The sequence below is a fragment of the Mytilus californianus genome, unplaced genomic scaffold (genome assembly GCF_021869535.1).
Source record: "Mytilus californianus isolate M0D057914Y unplaced genomic scaffold, xbMytCali1.0.p SCAF_10, whole genome shotgun sequence".
Taxonomy (NCBI): Eukaryota; Metazoa; Mollusca; class Bivalvia; order Mytilida; family Mytilidae; genus Mytilus; species Mytilus californianus.
This window is the reverse complement of record NW_026262582.1, coordinates 54,614,525-54,638,612: the sequence shown is the minus strand read 5'-3', so window position 1 is coordinate 54,638,612 and position 24,088 is coordinate 54,614,525. Positions and strand designations below refer to the sequence as shown.

General features: G+C 33.6%; 1 protein-coding gene across 3 annotated transcripts in view; it reads right to left on the bottom strand.

Moving 5' to 3' along the window:
* LOC127718868 (epidermal growth factor receptor-like) overlaps positions 1-24,088 on the bottom strand; it is a 213,534-nt gene that overhangs the window by 8,294 nt on the left and 181,152 nt on the right. For 2 of the 3 annotated variants that reach the window (XM_052224917.1, XM_052224919.1), the window contains exons 21-27: positions 19,800-19,875; positions 18,728-18,874; positions 16,140-16,237; positions 15,560-15,661; positions 8,162-8,326; positions 4,278-4,485; positions 2,671-2,844 (exon numbers count right to left, since the gene is read on the bottom strand). In XM_052224917.1, the coding sequence (XP_052080877.1) occupies positions 2,671-2,844; positions 4,278-4,485; positions 8,162-8,326; positions 15,560-15,661; positions 16,140-16,237; positions 18,728-18,874; positions 19,800-19,875 (970 nt within the window). The remainder of the gene's footprint in view (positions 1-2,670; positions 2,845-4,277; positions 4,486-8,161; positions 8,327-15,559; positions 15,662-16,139; positions 16,238-18,727; positions 18,875-19,799; positions 19,876-24,088) is intronic. The other variant, XM_052224918.1, reaches the window with a different exon arrangement.

The following is a 24,088-nucleotide window of genomic DNA, read 5'->3' as shown; positions in this document are numbered from 1 at the left end:
AGCATTCAAAATAAACATCTTCATTTAAGGGCGCGATATGACTGATTATTAGTACAAAGATATATTTGCATTTTCGGTTCTAATCATTTATCCAATGGCAGTGTCTATGATGCAGGTCATGGAGTTAATTCCCAGAAGATCAATCAAGAGAATTTCAAGTTTTTAAAAAGAGGTTTTAGTTCTCCTCAAAGCACAGAACACTTAATTGTAAGAGAAAACACTGATCATAAAATTGAGAATGGAAATGGGGAATATGTCAAAGAGACAACAACCCGACCAAAGAGCAGACAACAGCCAAAGGCCACCAATGGGTCTTCAATGCAGCGAGAAAATCCCGCACCCGGAGGTGGTCCTCAGCTGGCCCCTAAATAAAATTGTGTGCTAGTTCAGTGAAAATGGACACCACACTAAACTCCAAAACATATAAATGAACTAAAATTAAAAAACATACAAGACTAACAAAGGCCAGAGGCTCCTGACTTGAGACAGGCGCAAAAATGCAGCGGGGTTTAACATGTTTTGTGAGATCTCAACCCTCCCCCTATATCTCTAGTCAATGTAGAAAAAACAAACACATAGCAATACGCACAGTAAAACTAAGTTTAAAAGAAGTCCGGGTCCGATGTCTGAAAAGGTAAAAAAAGAAACTAAGCAAAATGACAATGATACATAAATGAACAAAGGACTACTAGTAGTTACTGACATGCCAGCTCCAAACCTCAATTAAACTGTTTGAAAGATTATGTCTTCATCATATGAAAATCAAGTACAATCCATCCTGTTAGGGGTTTAGTATCATACCATCATAAAATATATGAGAAGAACATAACCCATATCATTTTTCAGTCAGAATAATAATGGTAATCTGGTAATCAGTTTCCAGTCAGAATAATAATGCATCTTAATAAGGTGAAAGATTCTCCTAAGGACTGTAACCTTTTGAGCTACAACATTAAAAATATGATTCAGTATGTTGTTCAAGTACAAATCGAGATTTACATTGAAATCATCCTGTATTGGATAAAGCAATGGAAAGGTCTTGTTAGTTTTGAGAATAGGTACTCGTACTGAATATGGTTAAAAAATTACCGTATAAACGTTAAACATCTGTTCATATTTTATCTTCTTTCTTAAAATATTTGTGCTTACCAGTATATATCATACAAGTCTAACATTCAAATCGGTTCCAGTATGTCTATTGCTTAATTAACCGGCTGTCCAAAAATTGATCATTGTAGGTTCAAACAATTATACAACCTGACTTTGTACATAATTGTCATGATTTTTTATCCTTTATTCCTCTCAAGTTCTCAGAGTAAATAATGTGGATCATAAATTCAATGGACTATAAAAATCTCCTCATTTGACATATTTGAAAACTATTTTTTAACTCTTATTGTTGAAGCTTTACTATATAGCATCATCATAGTATATAATAAAGTCTGACTGCAGTTGAAGAATCTTGAATAGTTAAATTTTTCTTTTTTTTAGGAAAGGCCAAAATCTATGGGGCACTAGAAAGATTTTGTCATGACAATTTAGAATGTAAATGCCCCACATGTTGTGAACCAACACCATTGTGTACCCCTTAAAAGGAACCAACTAGGTGCTCTAAAAGGGCTCTTGGTAAGTAAAAAAAAGTCACATTTAGAGATTTCATAAACTTAGAAATGAGGACTTGATTGTTACCATGACAAGATTAGATTTTATTGGTCCATCAGTTTCCAATTAGACCTTGGAAAAATTTAAGGATGATGCAAGGTGATGGCAAATGCACACATGTTCCTATGGTATAGGTCTGCTCATAAAAAATGACTGAATAAATAAACACTGCACCATCATTGTACATTAGGTATGTACTTGAAAAGGCTGGGTTTTTTTTTAGAATAAATTGTTGACACGGAGATATATCTTGCCTGTATGTTATTAAAATAAGAAGATGTGGTAAGCTTACCAATGAGACAACTCTGCACAAGAGACCAACAGACGTAGAAGTTAAATGTTAAACTATGCAAAACATCAAAAAATCAATGATCTATGACTGAAGGTTCAGGGCAAAATAATCTCAATGGAATTTTAGAAATGACTACTACATATCAAATATTATTGACTTCTGATAAATGGTTCCTCTTTAACTGACCTTATAACAAACTTTAACATATAAGCTATGAAAAACTTTCAGTCAATGAACCATGACTGAGCGATCAGGGCCTTACAATCTTAAAATCTAATTCTCAATTTTGAAACTTCAGGTGTGACAAAAAGCACAAATTGTGCATGGTACATTACTTTGCCAATCATTAAGGCAAGACCAGTTTATTGCAAATTTTTGGTATTTTTTTCCTTAAACATAAAAAGCAATCAATTAAGGCATTATTGGAATAACAAGGAATGCCAAGTAATGAGAGAAAATCTCAAAGTTTTGAATCAGATGTGGTAAAATAGTCACTAGCAGTATTTTACTTTGTTAAAAAAGATTGTAACTGGAATTGTACAGACATTAATATATATAAAGAAGGTCCATAATCTATTACAGAGGCTATCCTGTGCTTACCTGGGTCCTCAAGAAGGTCCATATACTTAATCTGTTACAGAGGCTATCCTGTGCTTACCTGGGTCCTCAAAAGGTCCATATACTTAATCTTGTTATAGAGACTATCCTGTGCTTACCTGGGTCCTCAAGAAGGTCCATATACTTCCGTGGATGACTTGACTTAGGTTGTAGGTAATCATCTTCATCAACAGGAAGTTGTATTTTGACATCACCATTTTTGTGACGTTCATACTGTCCTAATAATTTGATGGGGTACTTTCTCTGTGGGGTCAGTATCTGTTCAGTATCCTCTACAAAAATAAAATGATGGTTGTTATCATCCTAATTTTTAACTTTCAAGAAATCATTCTTTGATGAACGTATAAAAAAAGATGATTATTTTGGTATACCTAGCTGTAACAATTAATAAACTGTTATCACAGAGATATTTCTCGCCTTTTTGTAATTTTGATAATGCAAATGTTGAAATTAAAATAGCAATACTTTAACATGTAAGTTATGCAAATATTCATATTCAAGTCGATGAACCATGGCTAAACAATCTCCATGGAATGAGATGTGCCAATGCTAATACAACTGCATACCAAATACCATTGACTTATCATAAGTCGTTCCCTTTAAACAAACCTAAACACAACATTAACTTGTAAACTATGTAAAAGTTTCAAAGTCAATGAACCATGATCAGGGGTGGGGCTATATAATCTCCATGGAAACAATACTTGCAAATGCCAATAAATTTGCATACCAAATATCATTGACTTAACATTAGCAGTTCATCTTAAACTGATCTAATCACAAACTAATACATGTAAACTAAGCAAAAGTTTCAAAGTAAATAGACCATGACTGAGGGGGCGGGGGCAAATATTCTCCATGGAAATGAGATGTGCTAATGCTTATACAACTGCACCAATTAACATTGGCCTACCACTAATGGTTCCCCTTGAACTGACCTAATCACAAACTAATACATGTTAGCTTAGCAAAATTTTCAAAGTCTATAGACCATGACTTAGGGGGCGGAGCCAAATAATCTCCACGGAAATAAGATATGCCAATGCTTATACAACTGCATACCAAATATCATTGACCTACCACTAGTGGTTCCCAATAAATTGACCTAATCACAAACTAATACATGTAAACTATGAAAAGTTTCAAAGTCAGTAGACCTTGACTGAGTGGGCGGGCCAAATAATCTCCATGGTAATGAGATGTGCCAATGCTAATACAACTGCATACCAAATATCATTGACTTACCACTAGTGGTTCACCATGAACTAGACCTAATCACAAACTAATACATTGTTGACACTGCCGCCGCCATTGCCGGAAACAGCATACCTATGTCTCGCTTTTTGACTCCGTCAAGGCGAGACAAAAAGGACTGTTCCATTTAGTACAAAATGTAACAACAGCCAGAATTTTCAGAATTTGTCCTCATATTTTCTTATTTTAGTAATGGTGACAGCCATATTTTGTTATCAACCACAAGTTTTTAAAGGACATCCTACTCATAGCTTTATGAACATTTTATTTCACAAAATTGATTAGCAATTGGCACTCTGCAGAGTTTTCCAGAATGTTTGCATTGACCACATGTTTGATGATGGTTGGGGTCATCAAACAACATTCTGAAAGGTAGTAATAAATGTTCTTATACAATTATTCAACAAGAGGATATGCAAGAAATACATATGTGAATTGCAGTTATTCTTACCATTTTCTTGTAAAACTTGAACAGGGTCAGAACTGTATCTACTATTGATACTATCACCTCTTCCTCGTGGTGACATTTCTCTTTGATGTCTGGCATTTAGGGCAGAATCAAGATGAGCATAACGTTTTTCCCGAAATGGAGGTCCAGCATGGTGTCTGTTTTTATTATCAAACATTTTTGTTCCCTCTGGTAACTCAAGTAATGGTGCCTTGAAAATAAATTGTCATAGTTATGGTGCCTTGAAAATAAATTGTTATACTTATGGTGCCTTGAAAATAAATAATTATAGTAATGTATATGAGGAAATATCAAATGCATCATTCAGGGTGTAAAAGTATTGAACAAAACACTCTTGGAACTTAAAATGTTTTTACACATTCTTTCTTTTAACCATATAAATTAAAGTTAAAAGTTGGAGTGCTTATACACTTAACAATAACTATGTGTTTGTCTAAAGGCAGAAGGAAACATTGGGTATGCAGGGTTATTCCCCCTCATCCGACAAATTAAAAAAAAACAAGAATGTGTCCATAGTACACGGATGCCCCACTTGCACTATCATTTTCTATGTCCAGTGGACCGTGAAATTGGGGTCAAAACTCTAATTTGGCATTAAAATTGGAAAGAGCATATCATAGGGAACATGTGTACTAAGTTTCAAGTTGATTGGACTTCAACTTCATCAAAAAAAGCTGTTTCACTCAATCCCATTTTCATGTTCAATGAACCGTAAAATTTGGACCAAAACCCAAATTTGCCATTCTTTTTAGAAAGTCCCAATCATAATGACTATGTATGCAAAGTTACAAGTGGATGTAACTATAACTTTATCATAAACTTCCTTGACCAAAAACTTTAATCTGACATGGGACAGGTGGACAAACGAACAGACGAATGGACTAAAATCGATCAAAAAACCTATTTGTCTAAACAAAGTGAACAGTTTTCGTCTGTTCTTTAACGTACATGTACATGCAGATTTTAAGTTATTTGTGAACTGACTTATATTAAATAAAATTAAACAGCTCCATTTATGTTTACCTGTACAAACACATACATAATAAACACAATAGAAAAGCTTAAGTAAGAACAAATTGTTAGCTGCGAGGATCATGGCTAATTAATCAATCTTTTGATCATATCACCGTATAGCGGGTTATTTTCACTTATTTTGGCGGATAATGGAAAAGAGCAAAATAAATTCCGAGAAAATTTATGCATACATACGGTACTTTCTAATAGCTACGTTACTTTCTAATAGCTAAACGATCTTTTTCCGGTTGGCGGGCCAATAACAGTATCTGTTAGTTTTAACAACATTAATGCCAAAGGGCATTATACATAGTAATACATATATTTCATAAAATGGCTGTCAGGTGTTAATTAGTTTATTAGTGTCAAATAATATAAGTGTAACATACTCTGTCAGGTATTTACGTTTATTAATTAGTGTCAAATTATAAAAGAGTTGCAAGTCACTTTATAACCTAATTAGTACATCAAAGGTCCGGTCAATTTCGTAACTAATCAACCGTAACATTTACAAGAAGTTTGTACACCTGTGACAAATATCTAAGTTACCAGTATTCTATTGATTAACTGTATCAAAATATAATCAATAAATAAGACGGTCATGCAGGCTAAACAATCATTTGGCCACACAATAACACTTGTTTGTCAATTTTTACAACTTTTCAACTACAACCATTTCAGTATCCGCCAAAATATTTAATTGGGATGTAAGACTCCGCCAAAATAAAAACCGCCAAATTTTTCGTATACTTTGTTGCCCCTAAACCACGAAATATTACACCCGCGAAAATAAAAGGCTATACGGTAATCAGTGTAGCCCATACAATGTGGTAGTCATTTTACAAATGATTGAAGGTGTCATTTACCTAACTGTCACAAGAGTTGTTTATATAACAATATTAATAATTTCCGCTTGCTTAAACTAAATTTCATTTTAATTCAAATGTCACGAGTTAAAAGTTTTGGTTTCTAACACTTGCCTTTCATTTAGAAATACAGTTTTAATTTGTGATAAAGATCTGTCATCTGAAAAACTGTTATAAATTGGCCCTGTACATAATCCTATTATATACATTAAGGGATGGTCATTCTTTGAATCAGTTTTCTTTTAAATATTCGCGGACGTTTTATTTTCGCATAGCCACTCTTTTCACAAAAAAAGGGTAAATAAAACTTCCTGGAAAACTTGGCTGTTTACATTATTTATATAATGTCATCCTGATCACTTTTGTTATTTACTCTTATAACCTTGCTCCTATAGTTTTCTAGAAAACAGCCAAAAATGTCAAGATCAGTAAAATGATCATCAGGGGCAACAACTCTGAATAAGAACATATTTAGACAAGACTGAACTTGTTGGCTTATCTTTTTGCAATTTACACTGTTTACCTAGTTCCTATAGTTCTCAAGGCAATAGCCATAACTGTGAACAGTAGTTAAAGATCAACATTTCAGGGGCATTAAATTAATCCAAACAGTATATAGATGTTTCTAAAATTACAGGGTAGATAGAACTTGATGTGTTGACCATTTTTATCGTGCCTGTCTTTCTCTTATTGGTAAAAAAAATTGAAAACAACACTTCACAAGTGTCATGTGTCATAAGCAGTTTTCTGGATTTACCTTCATCAGGAACACTTAAAGTCGAATATTTGAAAGCCAAGGATGTCTAAGAACCAAAACAGTTGAAGAGCTATATGACCAAAAAGAACCTAAAAATAAAAGCCAAATCCATCTAAGGTCAACTTTGCCTGAGGGAGTTGAAACCTTAGTTCCTAATATGTCTTAATTTATAAAAAGTTGTTAAGATATTCGCCAAAAACTGCAGTTTGACCCTTATGATCTATGCTAAGCCATGGTAGCCATGTTGGTATATTGACTGGAATAAAAATCACAAACATCATAGACGAAATCCTATAGATGAAGCTGACAAATATTGGTTTCAATCCATTGAGCAGTTTCAGAGAAGATTTTTTTAGATAAGTTTATGGACAAAATATGAAAAACTTGCAAAGTGATAGCATTAGCTCACATGACTCTTTGGGCAAGGTGACCTAAAATAGCATACCTAGGATCCCACCTAGGATATACTATGGCCTCAGGTGATGGGACTTTCATTGGCTGAAACTAGAGAGACGAGGGCTACATTTGACTATAGACAAATCCTGGATGAAATAGTTGACTGAATCTTCTTGTGACTGCTACAAACTAAAAATTAATGACACTGTAGACAATAAAACTTCATGTGACTGTGGTGGACCAGCCATGGCTGGCATTAAAGACTGTGTCAAAATTACCATATCTAACATGGGAAACACTAGGACTTCATATGATAGTCTTTAGAGGTGGACCTACCTTGGGTGCACAAACTAGGATTTCATGTGCTAAAGGGACTTACATTTGGGGACACAACGAAAACTGGGACTTCATAAGATAGTAGTGGACTTATCTTGAGGGACACAGAATCTGGGACTTGATGTGATAGTAATGAACTTACCTAAGGGACACAGAAGAAACTGGAAATTTGTGTGATAGCAGTGAACTTATCTTAAGTGGCACAGATAATCTTGGACTTTGTGTGAAAAACAGGCTTAAATTTGGTGACACAGGCAAAACTGGGACTCCATGTGATAGTATTTGGACTTATCTTTAGGGAGACAGGAGAAACTGGGACTCCATGTGATAGTATTTGGACTTATCTTAAGTGAGACAGAAGAAACTGGGACTTCACTTTTTAGTAGTGACCTTACCTTAGGGAGACAGAAGAAACTGGGACTTCATTTGATAGAAGTGTACTGTATCTTTGGGGACACAAGAAAAACTGGAACTGCATGTGATATTAGTGGACATACCTTGGCTGATATGGGAGAGACTGGAGCCTCAGCTTCATGTGACTGTGGTTGTAAGTAATCATCTGCTTCCATGAGTTCTTCTGGTCCATCTGCTGCAACACTTAAACTTCTGGCTAGGTCATTTTTGTCATATGAATGACTTGGTAATCTCATCAATTTGTCTCCCTGTAAAATAATAAATTATACATAGAAATTACATATTTGTAATGCTTCACATATTTACATGTGTTTTCTACTTTTCTTAGTATTGTCTTTGAATGCTTCAGTGATAAAATGGATAAATCATCCTTTCTGAATATGTTTTTCCTCAAAAGATATCATACATATTATACATTCAGTAATACTAAACAAAATATTCAGATAAACTTAGCTTGTTTTATATTGACAGAAAGAGCATATGATTGAAGATTATGAAGCTGGTTTTTTCTTTCATTATTTTGAAAAGAGGGTCTCAATATTGTTCACAGTTATTTGGACATCTGATAACATTTTATTCTTAAACAGTCATGACAGTTTACATTTAGTTTCAGAAATAAAATGTGATTAGTAATGAGTACAAGATCAATATACAGGTAACATTAATATTGAAGGAATAATTTGATATTTAAAGGTAAGTCACCAACAAAATAACTGTCAGCTGAGTTACCGATGAAACCATTAAATCAAGTGAATCTACAGTACCTTAAAAGTAAATATGCCAATCTAACAATAAATTAGTGTTTGGAATCATTAGAAAAAGAAATCATTAGAAAATAAGATAGGAAATTAAATAAAAAGAAATATAATAAAAACTAGAAGATAAATGCTGAATCTCATGCAGAATTTAAAAAAAAAATTAGCTAGAATCAAAACAAGATATATTTAATACATAAAATATTCAGGTATATGATGGGGTCTATTAAAACACTGGACAGGAGCTCAATTGTGCACAGAGTAGAACAAAGGATCACAACATAGCACAAAAGAGTTATATAAGAGCACAAGAACCTAACATTGGTTTTTTTATGTAAAATAAATGTCATTACATGCAAAGAAAATATTTATTGGCATGAAATAAATGACATGAAAAGTTTAAATTCTTTCATATTTTGTTGCATTCCAAAACAAAAATATTCCACAAGCACTCTGAGTCTAATTTTCTACTGATATCAAGGTTTCATTTCAGTTGATAAAAAAAATTAAAATGCAGATGATTTTAATAATAAACTGCTTCGCCGACTGCAGCTGGATACGACCGCAGAGGTTCAACCCTGAACAGTTGGGGCAAAAATGGACACAATATTCAAGCTTGATACCGGTCTGAATTTGGATTGTAATTAAATATTTGACACATTATAGGTTTCTGACACAGAATTAATGTAGTCAAAGAACTTGAAATTGGTTATATGATTTGAATTTATATTCAATTGAAGATTTCTTGCTGTTGTGCAATACACTGTGCTGTTGCGCAATACTTAGTAAATTTGTTTTCAGACTATATACAAAGAATTAGCAAAATAAATTGTGACCTCCAATTTTTTTTTTTTTTAAATTGATAATTTCTTAAATCTTGAGGAAATTTGTTTACCCCCCCCCCCCCCCCAAAAAAACATAATATTTGAAGAAATTTTCTTTTTGTAAAATGTGGTACAATTTAAGAGACATCAATACACTTAAACACAAGTTATTGTCTGAAAACTAGAAAATTGCTTGTTTTGGCCCCTAATTCCTGAACGGTTTGGGCAATTACCCCCAAAATGAATTCCAACCTTCTACTTGTGGTATAGAACCTTGTGGTACAATTTAAGAGCAATCAAAATACTTATACACAAGTTATTGTCCTGAAACTAGAAAAATGCTTGTTTTGGGCCCCTAATTCCTAAACGGTTGGGACCATCACCCCCCAAAACAATACCACCTTCCTTTAGTGGTATTGAACCTTTTGATTATATTTCATAGAGATATATACACTTAAACTAAATTAATTGTTCGGAAACCAAATGTCTTTCGGACGAAGACGACGTGAGAGCATTATATGAATGCAAATTTTTTGCGATCGTATAAAAATGGTAAAAGTCTGATTTATTCTTTCCAAGTACTCCATATTTGCTAGATAAAATTACTTGCATTAGCATTAGTTGGAAATCAGAAATCATTTTACAAGTGTTATGAACTGGCTGTTTTGTATTGGCCCTTATATAGATTTTCAATCATCTGTTTTGGCCCTGGTATAGATTCTCAGTCATCTATATTGACCGACGACTATGCCAGCCTCTGGGCCAATACAGCTCACCTCGAATCTATACCAGTGCCATGCAGAAACACCCAGTTGATAACACTATCTAAAACATCATTTCAAATTACTATATTCGAAATCAGATTGTAAAACACAGTTCAGTTTCTCTTTTTATATACATTTCTTAGTGAAATTTGTTCAGTGAAGACATTCTGGAAGATACCTTATTTTTGTCAAGAATAAAAAATATGTTTTCTGGTGGGTTTGAACCCACCCCAGCTGTAAAATAGTCATTTTCTGTCTATTTTTCGATTTTAATACAACTTTGAGAGGTGAACATTGACAAAACTGTGTTTCTTTGTCATTCAATTATTACAGCAGTCCATCCATACTGACTGGAAGTAAATGTGACTTGAGTGTCGTGCTGGGTAATTATTTTTGGCAAGCCAGGTCTAAATATCTGTTTTTACAGATTTCTGTCATAACAGTGACCTAGATTTTGCAGACCAAATTTGTTTTGGCAAAATTATACCTCCTTATGTTCCTGTTCCACTTATGCATGTATTTAGGATAATAGTTTATACTTACGGCCCATACTATTAATGTAGTGGCCATCAAATGACTCCCACCCCACCTAATTTTGGCTACTTTTCACATTTTTCTGATTTTGAACTCGAAGCATCGTAAAACTAAAAAAAAACATAACCCCCCTTGAAGTTAAATGGTTGCTACCTTATGGACCATGAATTATATGGTTGAACTCCCTGCTGTCAACACAGTACAGCTGGGGCAGTTCTAAATTAAGAGCTGCACCAAGAGTGCATGATATGCCCGTCGCTTTTTTCAAAGAATAAAGTTCCATAATTCCTCAATGTCATATAAGAAATTTATCAAAAACTAAAGGGAGGTTATTTTAATAGATATAAACAATTGACCACAGTTTCGTGAAAACTGCTCTAAGCATTTTTCAGTTATTGTCCGAAAACTGGAAAATCCCCCTTTTTTAATTAATAAAACCCCATAACTCGTAAAATCTAAAATTCATAAAAATCATGTCAATAGATACAAACAATTCACCAAAGTTTCATGCAAATTGGTTAAAGTGTTTTTGAGTTATTGTCAGACATGTTGACGACAGACAGAGGGACGGACAACGGTATACCATATTATGTCCCATAAACGGGCATATAAAAAGTATGGAGGGTCATACGGGCCATCAAAGAATGGCGATTGCAATCACGCCCATATATCAGGTTGTGCTTGTAGACATAAATCTTAAAGATGCAGATAAACATTAACATGGAGTATACCTTAAAAATCCCAAATGAAACTTTATAAACCTGGTTTTCAAACATATTCTACTGTATGCACCCTATGTGTCAAAATGTCCATAAGGATGGTTTTAAGATGGTATGTGAAAAAGCTTCCAGTTGGCTCTAAAGCATAACTTATGATGAAATATTCAGGCAGAATTGGCAAAATGTTCTTGAAGAACTTTTCACAATATAATTAGAATGCAGTTGTATTATTGATTGACCTAAATGTGAAAAATAGCTTAATTTAAATAGCTCACTCAATTAAAGGATAAGTCATGGTGATTCTAGTAATTTACTGTATATTGTATTATACAAGTGAAATTTCACTAATACACTACCATGAGCTATGGAAAGGTCACGGAGGAGGATTTTTCATCAGCTATGAATTCAATTGTTGTCTAACATCTTAGTCTACATATACTATCTTATAATTAACAAAAGTTATCCAAAGGTGATCCAAATGTTACTGAATTGTATTGTGCAAGACGGATGTAGTTGTGAATTACCACAAAATATATATACATGTACTATCAAGAAAATGATTTATTCAAAATTTACTTAGTCATCCAAATATGGGACATAGTGACAAAACTTATATAGAAATGTATAAAACTGCAGAAAGTAATATATAGAAATATTAGTGATAAATCATTATGGATTCCAGAAATATAAACTTAAACATATGACAAAGTCACTCAAGGTGAACTGTAGGTCAAGGTGACTTTGATGATAATGATAAATCTATTTTTAATGGTGTATCACATCAGAGAAATGAAGTACTGAAATCTTAAGAGAAATACCACCTATAACCTCTTATTTCTGGGAGTTTTAACACAAAGCTGAAAAGGACAGTCAGATAACAGCTATGTAGCTAAATTCACACCAGGGCTAAACTGAGGCATGATTGAAATGATGTAAAATAACATTCTAAAATAAGATAAAACTACATATGTAATAAAGGACTACACAACAAACTGATAAAATACAAACAAAAGGATTGTTTTGGATTTTGCAACCTATTCAAATTTATAGCATATCACAAAAAATTTAAATCCAAGCAAAGAAGATAAAATATATCACACGTATGTCCAAATTAAATGTATGAAAGCAAAATAAAAATTCCAATAACTAATACAAAGTCACTCAACTAATGTTTAAGGATGGGAAAATTTCATAAATCCTGAATAGGGTTGATATAAATAGGACATTTATTAATAGTGTACACCCAAGATCCAACAGCTGCCTTTACTTTTTATAGTATCTGTATATGATGAATTATTATAAGTCCTTCTTTAATATTGCCATGGACTAATAAATAAACTGTATTTATAAATACTTTTAAAGTATTTTGTTCATCAAATAAACCATCTGAGACTTAAAAAAAACTGATAACATTTCAAACTGTAATCAACACAAACAAATGGAGTATAGGCTTTAGGTGTCTTTATAGCTTTAAAAGAAATAACCTTTACTAAATCAAAGAATTTGGGGTTGATAGTTATTTCTAAAGTCTCACCTTTAGGAATTCTAACATTACAGGTACAGTGATAAGCTGAGTTGTTTACAGATTTGTAGTAGATTCAGAAGCAGATTTTGTCTCATTCAAAGAAGATTGTCAAGTTTTATGAAAATTTATCATATGGTGGGGGCAAAATGTCAGAATTTCAGTTGCTGCTGTAACATTGACCTTGCATTGACCTGGTGACCTATGTATACCAAAACAGATCTTTCATAAAACAGTACAGGGGAGGAAACAAATGTATAAATCTTGGATGTACAATTGATAAACATGCATGTCATTATCCTTGTTTTTAACATTTAACTTCCTGTACAACTTTATAATTCAACCAAAACTGATTTAAAAATTTGCAAACAAATGTAAATATGATAAAATATCCCATGAAAAGCATAACATATGTTTGTACACATGAAGTGAAATGTCGAGAGGACAACATCAGTATATATACAATGATGTTACCTGGTGATGGTGTTGTACCTATGATAATAATAACAATCTATCTAGTAATATAAATCTCTCATTCTATTCGACTGTTGCACTAAAATTAGCTTAAAATCAAAAGCTGAGTTTTCAATCATAACTGGACATGAAGAAAAAAATATGTTGCTCCACCTATAGTTTCCTCTGAACTGGTGCTTGTCTTTTCTTTTTTTCCCAGGGTGTTGTCTGTCCTATTGTGAGGTCAAATTTCGATTTACCCATTGGAATATTTATATTTTTTGTTACATATGGTTATCGGGAAATTAATCCATTTATACTTTGTTTTATGTTGTACAACCACTACCATTTAAGTCATTATTTTTTTAAAAGTTTTTTCTCTTTGAGGCCTCTAAACTTTTTTATATATATCATGTACATATATATGATTCTACACTTAATCAAACCACTTAGTTAACAAGATATTTTGCTTTTGCTATTCATTTCACAAACCTGGACTACTTGATTTTCTTACCACAATAAGAAGACAATGACTTTATTAATAAATTTTATAAATCTTAGTAATGGTAATTCTGTTGTAACTTCAACGGGAGTTTTTCTGGCTGACGTTTGTCTTCTGTGTTGATTTTTCATGAAATGGCAAATTTTAGTGTTACTAACAATCCAGTCCATGTTTTGGTTAAGAAAAACCTTGAAGTGTTAAAGTTAGGGAATGTAATAATTTCTACCTGTAAAAAAATTTTGTGCAAATTTGAGTGATTTAAGAAAGTAAATTTAGAGTTAAAATCAATGTAATCAACAAATATTAAGGTAATGGGACATTCTAATCTAGTTTGGTTGGTTTCTGTTGAGCAGTTTCAGAGAATTTGTATGTACATGTACTATATGTTCCCCTGTAATTGGAAATCATACCCCTGTTTGGAAAGGACATACCCCAAAAATCAATGATATCAAGAAACAAAATACCAGTAATGGTAAAATACTGCAGTTCTTGTTAATGTTTTTTTTGCTTTCAGAGGACTTGCAGATAAACACAGATTGACAATTCATAGATAATGATCTCTATCAGTTATTCCTAAGTGTGGTATTTGCTTGCAGAGGCAAAACGTATAAAAAAACAATTGCACTATCTTGTTTTCCAATTTTTGCATTTCAGACTGACATAGAGAGTATACTAATTTTGAATGTTTAATAAATACAAAATCACTATGAAAAATGAATTGCATGAAACTTAAACAGGCATTTTCAAGACAATAAAATTTTAATGTGCAGATAAAAGATCAACACATTCAACAAATAAATACATATATACTCTAACTGGGTTGAAGTTGTTGAAAATAAAGACCAACAAACCATTTTCTGAGGACAAACTGTTATGACAATATAAAACAAAATTTTAATACAACATATAACATTTATTTTTTCTATATATATAGTCACTAACAATAAAACTTTATTATTCCTTCACCAATGGTCTAGCAGAAGTTTGGTGTACAGTAAAACCTCAGTGTAATGTTATATAGGGATTCTGTCAAGCAAGAGCTCAATTTTACTTACAGAGAGAGGGTGAGGGACTTTTTCAGAGATATTACAAGGATTAAGTGGGAACTTTAAAAAGGTTTTACTGCACATTAGATTTTTGCATCCCAAGCTAACATTAGGTTTTATTTACTGATTTTACAAAATTCATGAAAATAAATATGTACTTAATAAAATCTTTTTTGATAGTTTAGCCAAAAAACTTCTTCCATACATAATATATATTTGTTACTAGCAGAATAAAAATAGACATGCTGTTATACTCATACAATGTTTTTATTGACTACACAGACAGAGCACACATAAAACATAGTCATGCCCAAGATTACAGGGCATGCTGTAATGACTCATGCCCGGGGCATTCTGTATACCTCTGTCTGATCAGCTTCAACACCCGAATCTATTTCATTAGTAAAAGCAAGTAAAGGTGCATTTTTTTCAGGTTCATCTGGGATTTTCTTGTTGACATCTCCCTAATGTTGTAAAGCAAGAAATTGTGATGAATGTTTGGAATGTGCAGAGAAAGCAAAAATTAATCCCTTTTAACCCAAGTAACCTCTAGCTAAATATAAATATGAACTATTTTCCCTGTAGACATACAAGATTTAATTCCTTCCTAACTAAGGTTTTTATTTTATCTATTACTCAATATTACTTCCTATTTCAATCTTATCAAAGCAAATAATTCTGTAGTAATATATTTTTCTCAACAATATGAACTTGTTATAATAAATGTTAAAATTTGATACAACGCTAATTGCTGAATCCAAGTTTTGTTTGACTTAAAAGTGTTACAGATTTTCATGATTTAAAAAAAATGAAAATTACTTTTGTCTAAAATTTTCAAAAACATGAACTTTTATCACCAAGAAGACACATTGATGGACTGATACAAAAGTAGCTAAGAGAAAGAAAACATAATAAAAGTGTGAAGCATGCTGCTGCATTTACCTGTATAACAAGGTATCTACCAGGATCTCTGGCCATTTTGGCGAACTCATCTGCGAGTTCTATAAAACTTGGTCGACTTTCAGCATCCAACATCCAACCTAAAATACAATCAATAGATATATTCAAGGCCTTGCAATATAAAGCACTTAGCATTTAGCCAAACATTTAGCACTGTAAGATTTTTTTTCCTCAATAATTTTTAGTCATATGTTTTTGTGGAATGAATGAAAATGTACACAAACCCTTAAAGCAGATTAGTTTCTGGACTATGTGTTGTTTATTGTGTCTTTGTTTGCACAGAGCATGTTTTAAGGAGTCATATGTTGGTTGTAGGGTGTAGCCTGTTGTACTGTCTAATGTTCTGAGGAGTCAGGTGTTGGTTGTTGGGTTTATCCTGTTGTACTGTCTAATGTTATGAGGAGTCAGGTGTTGGTTGTTGGGTGTATCCTGTTGTACTGTCTAATGTTATGAGGAGTCAGGTGTTGGATGTATCCTGATGTACTGTCTAATGTTATGAGGAGTCAGGTGTTGGTTGTTGGGTGTAGCCAGTTGTACTGTCTAATGTTCTGAGGAGTCAGGTGTTGGTTGTTGGGTGTATCCTGTTGTACTGTATAATGTTCTGAGGAGTCAGGTGTTGGTTGTTGGGTGTATCCTGTTGTACTGTATAATGTTCTGAGGAGTCAGGTGTTGGTTGTTGGGTGTATCCTGATGTACTGTCTAATGTTCTGAGGAGTCAGGTGTTGGTTGTTGGGTGTATCCTGTTGTACTGTCTAATGTTCTGGGGAGTCAGGTGTTGGTTGTAGGGTGAAGTCTATTGTACTGTCTAATGTTATGAGGAGTCAGGTGTTGGTTGTTGGGTGTATCCTGTTGTACTGTCTAATGTTATGAGGAGTTAGGTGTTGGTTGTAGGGTGTATCCTGTTGTACTGTCTAATGTTATGAGGAGTCAGGTGTTGGTTGTTGGGTGTATCCTGTTGTACTGTCTAATGTTCTTAGGAGTCTGGTGTTGGTTGTAGAGTGAAGTCTGTTGTACTGTCTAATGTTATGAGGAGTCAGGTGTTGGTTGTTTGGTGTAGCCTGTTGTACTGTCTAATGTTATGAGGAGTCAGGTGTTGGTTGTTGGATGTATCCTGTTGTACTGAATGAGGAGTCATGTGTTGGTTGTAGGGTGTAGTCTGTTGTACTGTCTAATGTTATGAGGAGTCAGGTGTTGGTTGTTGGATGTATCCTGTTGTACTGAATGAGGAGTCATGTGTTGGTTGTAGGGTGTAGTCTGTTGTACTGTCTAATGTTATGAGGAGTCAGGTGTTGGTTGTAGGGTGTATCCTGTTATACTGAATGAGGAGTCATGTGTTGGTTGTAGGGTGTTGTCTGTTGTGCTGTCTAATGTTATGAGGAGTCAGGTGTTGGTTGTTGGGTGTATCCTGTTGTACTGTCTAATGTTTTGAGGAGTCAGGTGTTGGTTGTTGGGTGTATCCTGTTGTACTGTCTAATGTTATGAGGAGTCAGGTGTTGGTTGTTGGATGTATCCTGATGTACTGTATGAGGAGTCAGGTGTTGGTTGTAGGGTGTAGTCTGTTGTACTGTCTAATGTTATGAGGAGTCAGTTGTTGGTTGTTGGGTGTACCCTGTTGTACTGTTTGATGTTATGAGGAGTCAGTTGTTGGTTGTTGGGTGTATCCTGTTGTACTGTCTAATGTTATGAGGAGTCATGTGTTGGTTGTAGGGTGTTGTCTGTTGTGCTGTTTAATGTTTTTAGGAGTCAGGTGTTGGTTGTTGGATGTATCCTGTTGTACTGTCTAATGTTCTGAGGAGTCAGGTGTTGGTTGTTGGGTGTATCCTGTTGTACTGTCTAATGTTATGAGGAGTCAGGTGCTGGTTGCTGGGTGTATCCTGTTGTACTGTCTAATGTTTTGTGAGGAGTCAGGTGTTGGTTCTTGGGTGTAGCCTGTTGTACTGTCTAATATTGTGAGGAGTCAGGTGTTGGTTGTTGGGTGTAGCCTGTTGTACTGTCTAATGTTATGAGGAGTCAGGTGTTGGTTGTTGGGTGTAGCCTGTTGTACTGTCTAATATTATGAGGAGTCAGGTGTTGGTTGTTGGGTGTATCCTGTTGTACTGTCTAATGTTTTGTGAGGAGTCAGGTGTTGGTTGTTGGGTGTAGCCTGTTGTACTGTCTAATATTGTGAGGAGTCAGGTGTTGGTTGTTGGGTGTAGCCTGTTGTACTGTCTAATATTATGAGGAGTCAGGTGTTGGTTGTTGGGTGTATCCTGTTGTACTGTCTAATGTTATGAGGAGTCAGGTGTTGGTTGTTGGGTGTAGCCTGTTGTACTGTCTAATATTATGAGGAGTCAGGTGTTGGTTGTTGGGTGTATCCTGTTGTACTGTCTAATGTTACGAGGAGTCATGTGTTGGTTGTAGGGTGTAGTCTGTTGTACTGGCTTATGTTATGAGGAGTCAGGTGTTGGTTGTTGGGTGTATCCTGTTGTAATGTCTAATGTTCTGAGGAGTCAGGTGTTGGTTGCATCCTGTTGTACTGTCTAATATTTAGGTGTAGCCTGATCCTTTTTATATATTACATATAAACTTACATTTAATCATAATCATATAGACATCAATAGTACAGATATTTGGCTGTGGAAGTCTTTCTCCCTTCTCTAGGATTTCTGGTACATTTCGAGCTCTCACATGTTCATATGGTTTCTGTCCATATGTAAATAATTCCCAGATCGTCACTCCTATAAAATAAAAGAGCACTACCTTCAACTACGGTAACTTTAGTTTAGAAAACTAAATGAAATGCTAAAAACATTTTGATTTGTGGAGAAAATTTATGTCATAAATCAGCAGTGGTAAAATCATTAAAACAACTTCTTTTGATGCTGAAACGCAAACTTGATGAAATGACATACTATTGCAGGCATATTTTGGAGTGGCTATCTCTTTTATTACTTCTAAGTTGACCCTTTCACAAAATCTACAATGTGAAATGTGTTTATTAGTATTCATCTTAATGTCACAGTATTGTCCTTGAACTTGCAAACAGCCATTCCAACCTTATTCGCAACATAATTCTGGTGGTGGGCAACAATTATTACCAAAATTGTTTTGTCAGAATCCTGTATCCCGCTTATCAATGTAATAATAGTGCTTGTAATTTCACGTGTCCCACCCGACTTCGTTTTGCCGTTTTCACGCAAAAATAATTTGACTTTCACGCTTATAAAAAATCGCCAAATCCTGCATCAGGCTTAGACCCCAATGAGACCCACTTCATATCATTCAAATTTCTGAGACAGATACAATGACTTTTACCTTGAAAACAGACAAATAATTTAACCTTCCCCAAAACACACCGTTACATGTTTAGCAACAATTATAACAAGTATCATTTACATCATTCGAGGCATGCAAAAGGTCTGAGGCACTTCTCTGTATAGTTAAAGATAAAGTTGTAAAGTTTAACTAAGTTTGTGACGTTGACCTTTTATATAGATTTTCCAACCTTATCCACAGCACACCCTCTAGTGCTAGTCTCAATAATACCACACATCATCAACAACCGTTAAGGCATTTAAAATTCTGTCTGAACAAGACATGCTTTGCACAGAAAGACAAATCATCAGTTAGCTTTATTGAAATGAATATGATAAGTTAACATACCATAACTCCAGACATCACTTTTATGTGTAAACACTCTGTGTTGAATACATTCTAGTGCTAACCATTTGATGGGCATCTGAAAAAAATACGAAGTTGAAGTGTGATCTCTTACTATTGATACCCTCACTATAACAAGACCATGATATTAAAGACATTTTAATTTGCTTTTAAGGTGTATGGAATCTGTGTTCCATCATTAAAATTTCCCACCATACGGTTTATTTTATAGTTTACACTTAATCTTCCTAGGTATTTCATTTAAATCAATACATGTACTAAATTTACTTGACTGTTAATGGATTTGAGAACTGTAACAATATCATTACAACTCCGGTCTCATCATCATGTGAAAGTATGATGGACATTTATTGAACTGTATTTCACTTTTATATAGTGCTTTTTTTTTTTTGCCATGATTATTTTGTATCTTAATGGATTCAATTAATTTCAACCAATTATCTAGAATTGGAAATTTTTTCAATTATTGGAACTGTCTGCTCACAATATTGATCAATTCAAAGAAAATCTGTGTAATGCACAGTAATTTAACACAAGAGTGCACACGCTGAAATGTCTCGCCTTCTTTACTAACCATTGATATTATGTTGATAGTCCTAAATGAAAGCTTTACTACAACTATTACATAAACTTAACATGATCCAAGAAAAAGAAGTCAAGGTCATATAAACCAAACGAGAAATACATGTACACCTTACAATCATTGAATACACTAAATATAGTTGACCTATTGCTTATAGTTTCTAAGAAACAGACTTAACCAAGGAAACTAAACATTGACCAATGAATCGTGAAAATGAGGTCAAGGTCAGATGAACCATGCCAGGCAGACATGAACAGCTTACAATCCTTCCATACAACAAATATAGCTGACCTATAGCTTATAGTTTAAGAAAAACAGACTGAAACACATAAACTTAACACTGAGCAATGAACCGTGAAAATGAGGTCAAGGTCAAATAAAACCTGCGAGACTGACATGTACATCATAGAATATTTCCATACACCAAATATAGTTGACTTATTGCATATAGTATAAGAAAAAGGACCACAACACAAAAACTTAACTATAACCACTGAACCATGAAAATGAGGTCAAGGTCAGATGACACCTGCCAGCTAGACATGTACACCTTACAATCATTCCATACACCAAATATAGTAGACCTATTGCATACAGTATGAGAAAAACAGACCAAAACACAAAAACTTAACTATAACCACTGAACCATGAAAATGAGGTCAAGGTCAGATGACACCTGCCAGTTGGACATGTACACCTTACAGTCCTTCCATACACGGAATATACTAGACCTATTGCTTATAGTATCTGAGATATGGACTTGACCACCAAAACTTAACCTTGTTCACTGATCCATGAAATTAGGTCGAGGTCAAGTGAAAACTGTCTGACAAGCATGAGGACCTTGCAAGGTACGCACATACCAAATATAGTTATCCTATTACTTATAAGAAGAGAGAATTTAACATTACAAAAAATCTTAACTTTTTTTTTTCAAGTAGTCACTGAACCATGAAAATGAGGTCAAGGACATTGGACATGTGACTGACGGAAACTTCGTAACATGAGGCATCCATATACTAAGTATGAAGCATCCAGGTCTTCCACCTTCTAAAATATAAAGCTTTTAAGAAGTTAGCTAACGCCGCCGCCGCCGCCGGATCACTATCCCTATGTCGAGCTTTCTGCGACAAAAGTCGCAGGCTTGACAAAAACTAATATCAGAAAAATTTAACACACTAATATGGCCACATAATTTGGTAAATAGATAAAAAAAAATAATTATAAATTCTGAATGTAAAAATACCCCAGTTGGCATGGTTTATTCTTTAATGATTTCAATGTTGTATGTAAGCTTTAATTTAATTGGACAGTATGATGAAAACTGAAAAATTTAAACATTGATAAATTTAATGCATTGTGAGTATGAAGTCCAAAGTCCGTAATTTTGGCAAAAATCAGCAGAGCAGAACCAAATGTAAACTCGATCTGTAACCCATCATAGTAGACTCACATACAATGTACTAAAATCAGCTCAATATATGAAGGCGTACAGAAAAAAAATTCATAAGGAGTTCTGCGGAACCCTGTCTCGCCTGCGATTGCTGATGTCAGTGTTAAAGTGTAATGTTGACTTAAAAAGTGAGTCCATTTATCAGTAAAATACAGAATTTAAAAAAAAATCAAACTCTTTCTTGAGATGCTATTTTTTGGTCCTGAAGACTTCTGTACAAGTTTCATAGCAATCCATGAAGGTTTAAAAATTTATCATGTAAAATTTATTTTGATCCCAGACTGTCTTTAAATGTTAACTGTAAACAAGAGGCTGTCAGAGTGACAGCAAACCGGATTTCCTGCAGAGGTTGAACCCTGAACAGTTGAGCAAGTATGGACACTACATTTAAGCTTAAAACAGCTCTGAATTTGGATTGTGATTGACTATTTGACACAGCATAGGTTTGTGACACAAAATGAATGTGGTCAAAGAACTGAAAAATTTGAAATCGGACATTTACCTATTATGGTCCAATATCCAAAATCTAAGTACATTGTTAGAATCAGCATATCAAAGAACCCCAAGAATTCAATTTTTGATGAAATCAAACAAAAGTTTAATTAAGTACCCTTTGGACCTCAATGTGGACCAATTTGATAAAGGAGCCCACAATCCAAAATCTCTAAATACATGGTTAGATTCAGCATTTCGAAGAACCCCATAAATTCTATTTTTGTTGAATCAAACAAAGTTTAATTTTGAATCCTGATTTGGACCATCTTGAAAACTGGGCCCAAAAATCTAATATTTAAATACAGGTATAGATTCAGCATTTGAAAGAACCCTATATATATTTAATTTATGTTGAAATGAAACACAGTTTAATTTTATCCATATAATTTTCTGTTCAAAGGAAAATAACTCAAACTGAATAAATTATAAACACATAGTTCTCTAAAATTAGATATGATGTAACCACTATTTTCTTAAATAAGATATGATGTTACACAATGTATATCTATTTTCAAATTATAATCAAATATAATTAATAGTTCCAAATATTTTTTCTTTCATAAATCACAAACCAATATATATCTGCAACTTCTCTATCAATATCAACAACTTTATCTACACAATTTAATGTAATGTAATATATCCTTTAATAAAAATAGATTATCTAATTAAAGGAGTTCACTTCATCAAAAAAAAATTATATATATAGCATTCAGAAAATTAGTTTATACAGAATAACAAACAAACCTACCACAAAATTCTTCAAACAATTTACCAAAGAAAAGAAAAAAAAATCCAAAATGTCATTTATCATTCATACAATGTCTTTTAAAAATCTTTTAAAAAATGAGTTATTTCCCTTCGAACAGAATGGAGTAAGTAATAAGAGAATGGAGTAAGTAATAAGAATTTCATCAAAAATTGAATTCTTGGGAAAGGGCTATAACTCAACAACGATAAAAGCTAAAATCGTGAAAATTGGACTTGACCTTCATTTAGTCACAGGAAACAAAATATCTAAATTTGAAAAAATTTCATCAAAGCGTTTTCATGTTTATGAACGGACACTATTTGGCAGCCGCCCGCCTGTCTGTCATACATCCCCAAATCAATAACCGATTTTTCTTTCGAAAATCCAGTTAAAAATGAAGTCCATCTATCAGAAAAATACTAAAGATGAAAAAAATATTTTTTCAAAGGTTTGCTTCAGACATTATCTCTTAATCATTAAAAAGCTACTGCCAAAGTTTCATAAAACTCTATGAAGGTTTTACAAAGTAATTGGTGTGTAACAAACTTTAACCCCAGACTGCTTCTACTTGTTAACTGTAAAAAAACTATGTCCATTTATCAGTAAAATACGGAAAAATGAAAATAAATGTTTTCAAAATTTTGCCCTGGATACTGTTTTTTGGTCATAAACAAGCTTCTGTCCTAAGTTCATAAAATTCCATGTATGTTTGACAAAGTTATTGATGTCCCAAAAAACTTTAACCACAGACTGAACCTAAATGTTGACGCCGCCGACACTATCGCCATCGCAGACGATGGAATCTAGGATCGCTATGTTTCGCTTTCGCAAAATAAATTTTGCAAGCTCGACAAAAAGTCTGTATAACTGTTATTTTTACAAAATGTTCGAAGTCTTTGTTTCAGCAAAAATCAGCAGAGCAGAAGCAAACGTAATATTGATCTGTTACTCATCATAGTAGACTCATCTACTAAAAATTCGTAAGGGTT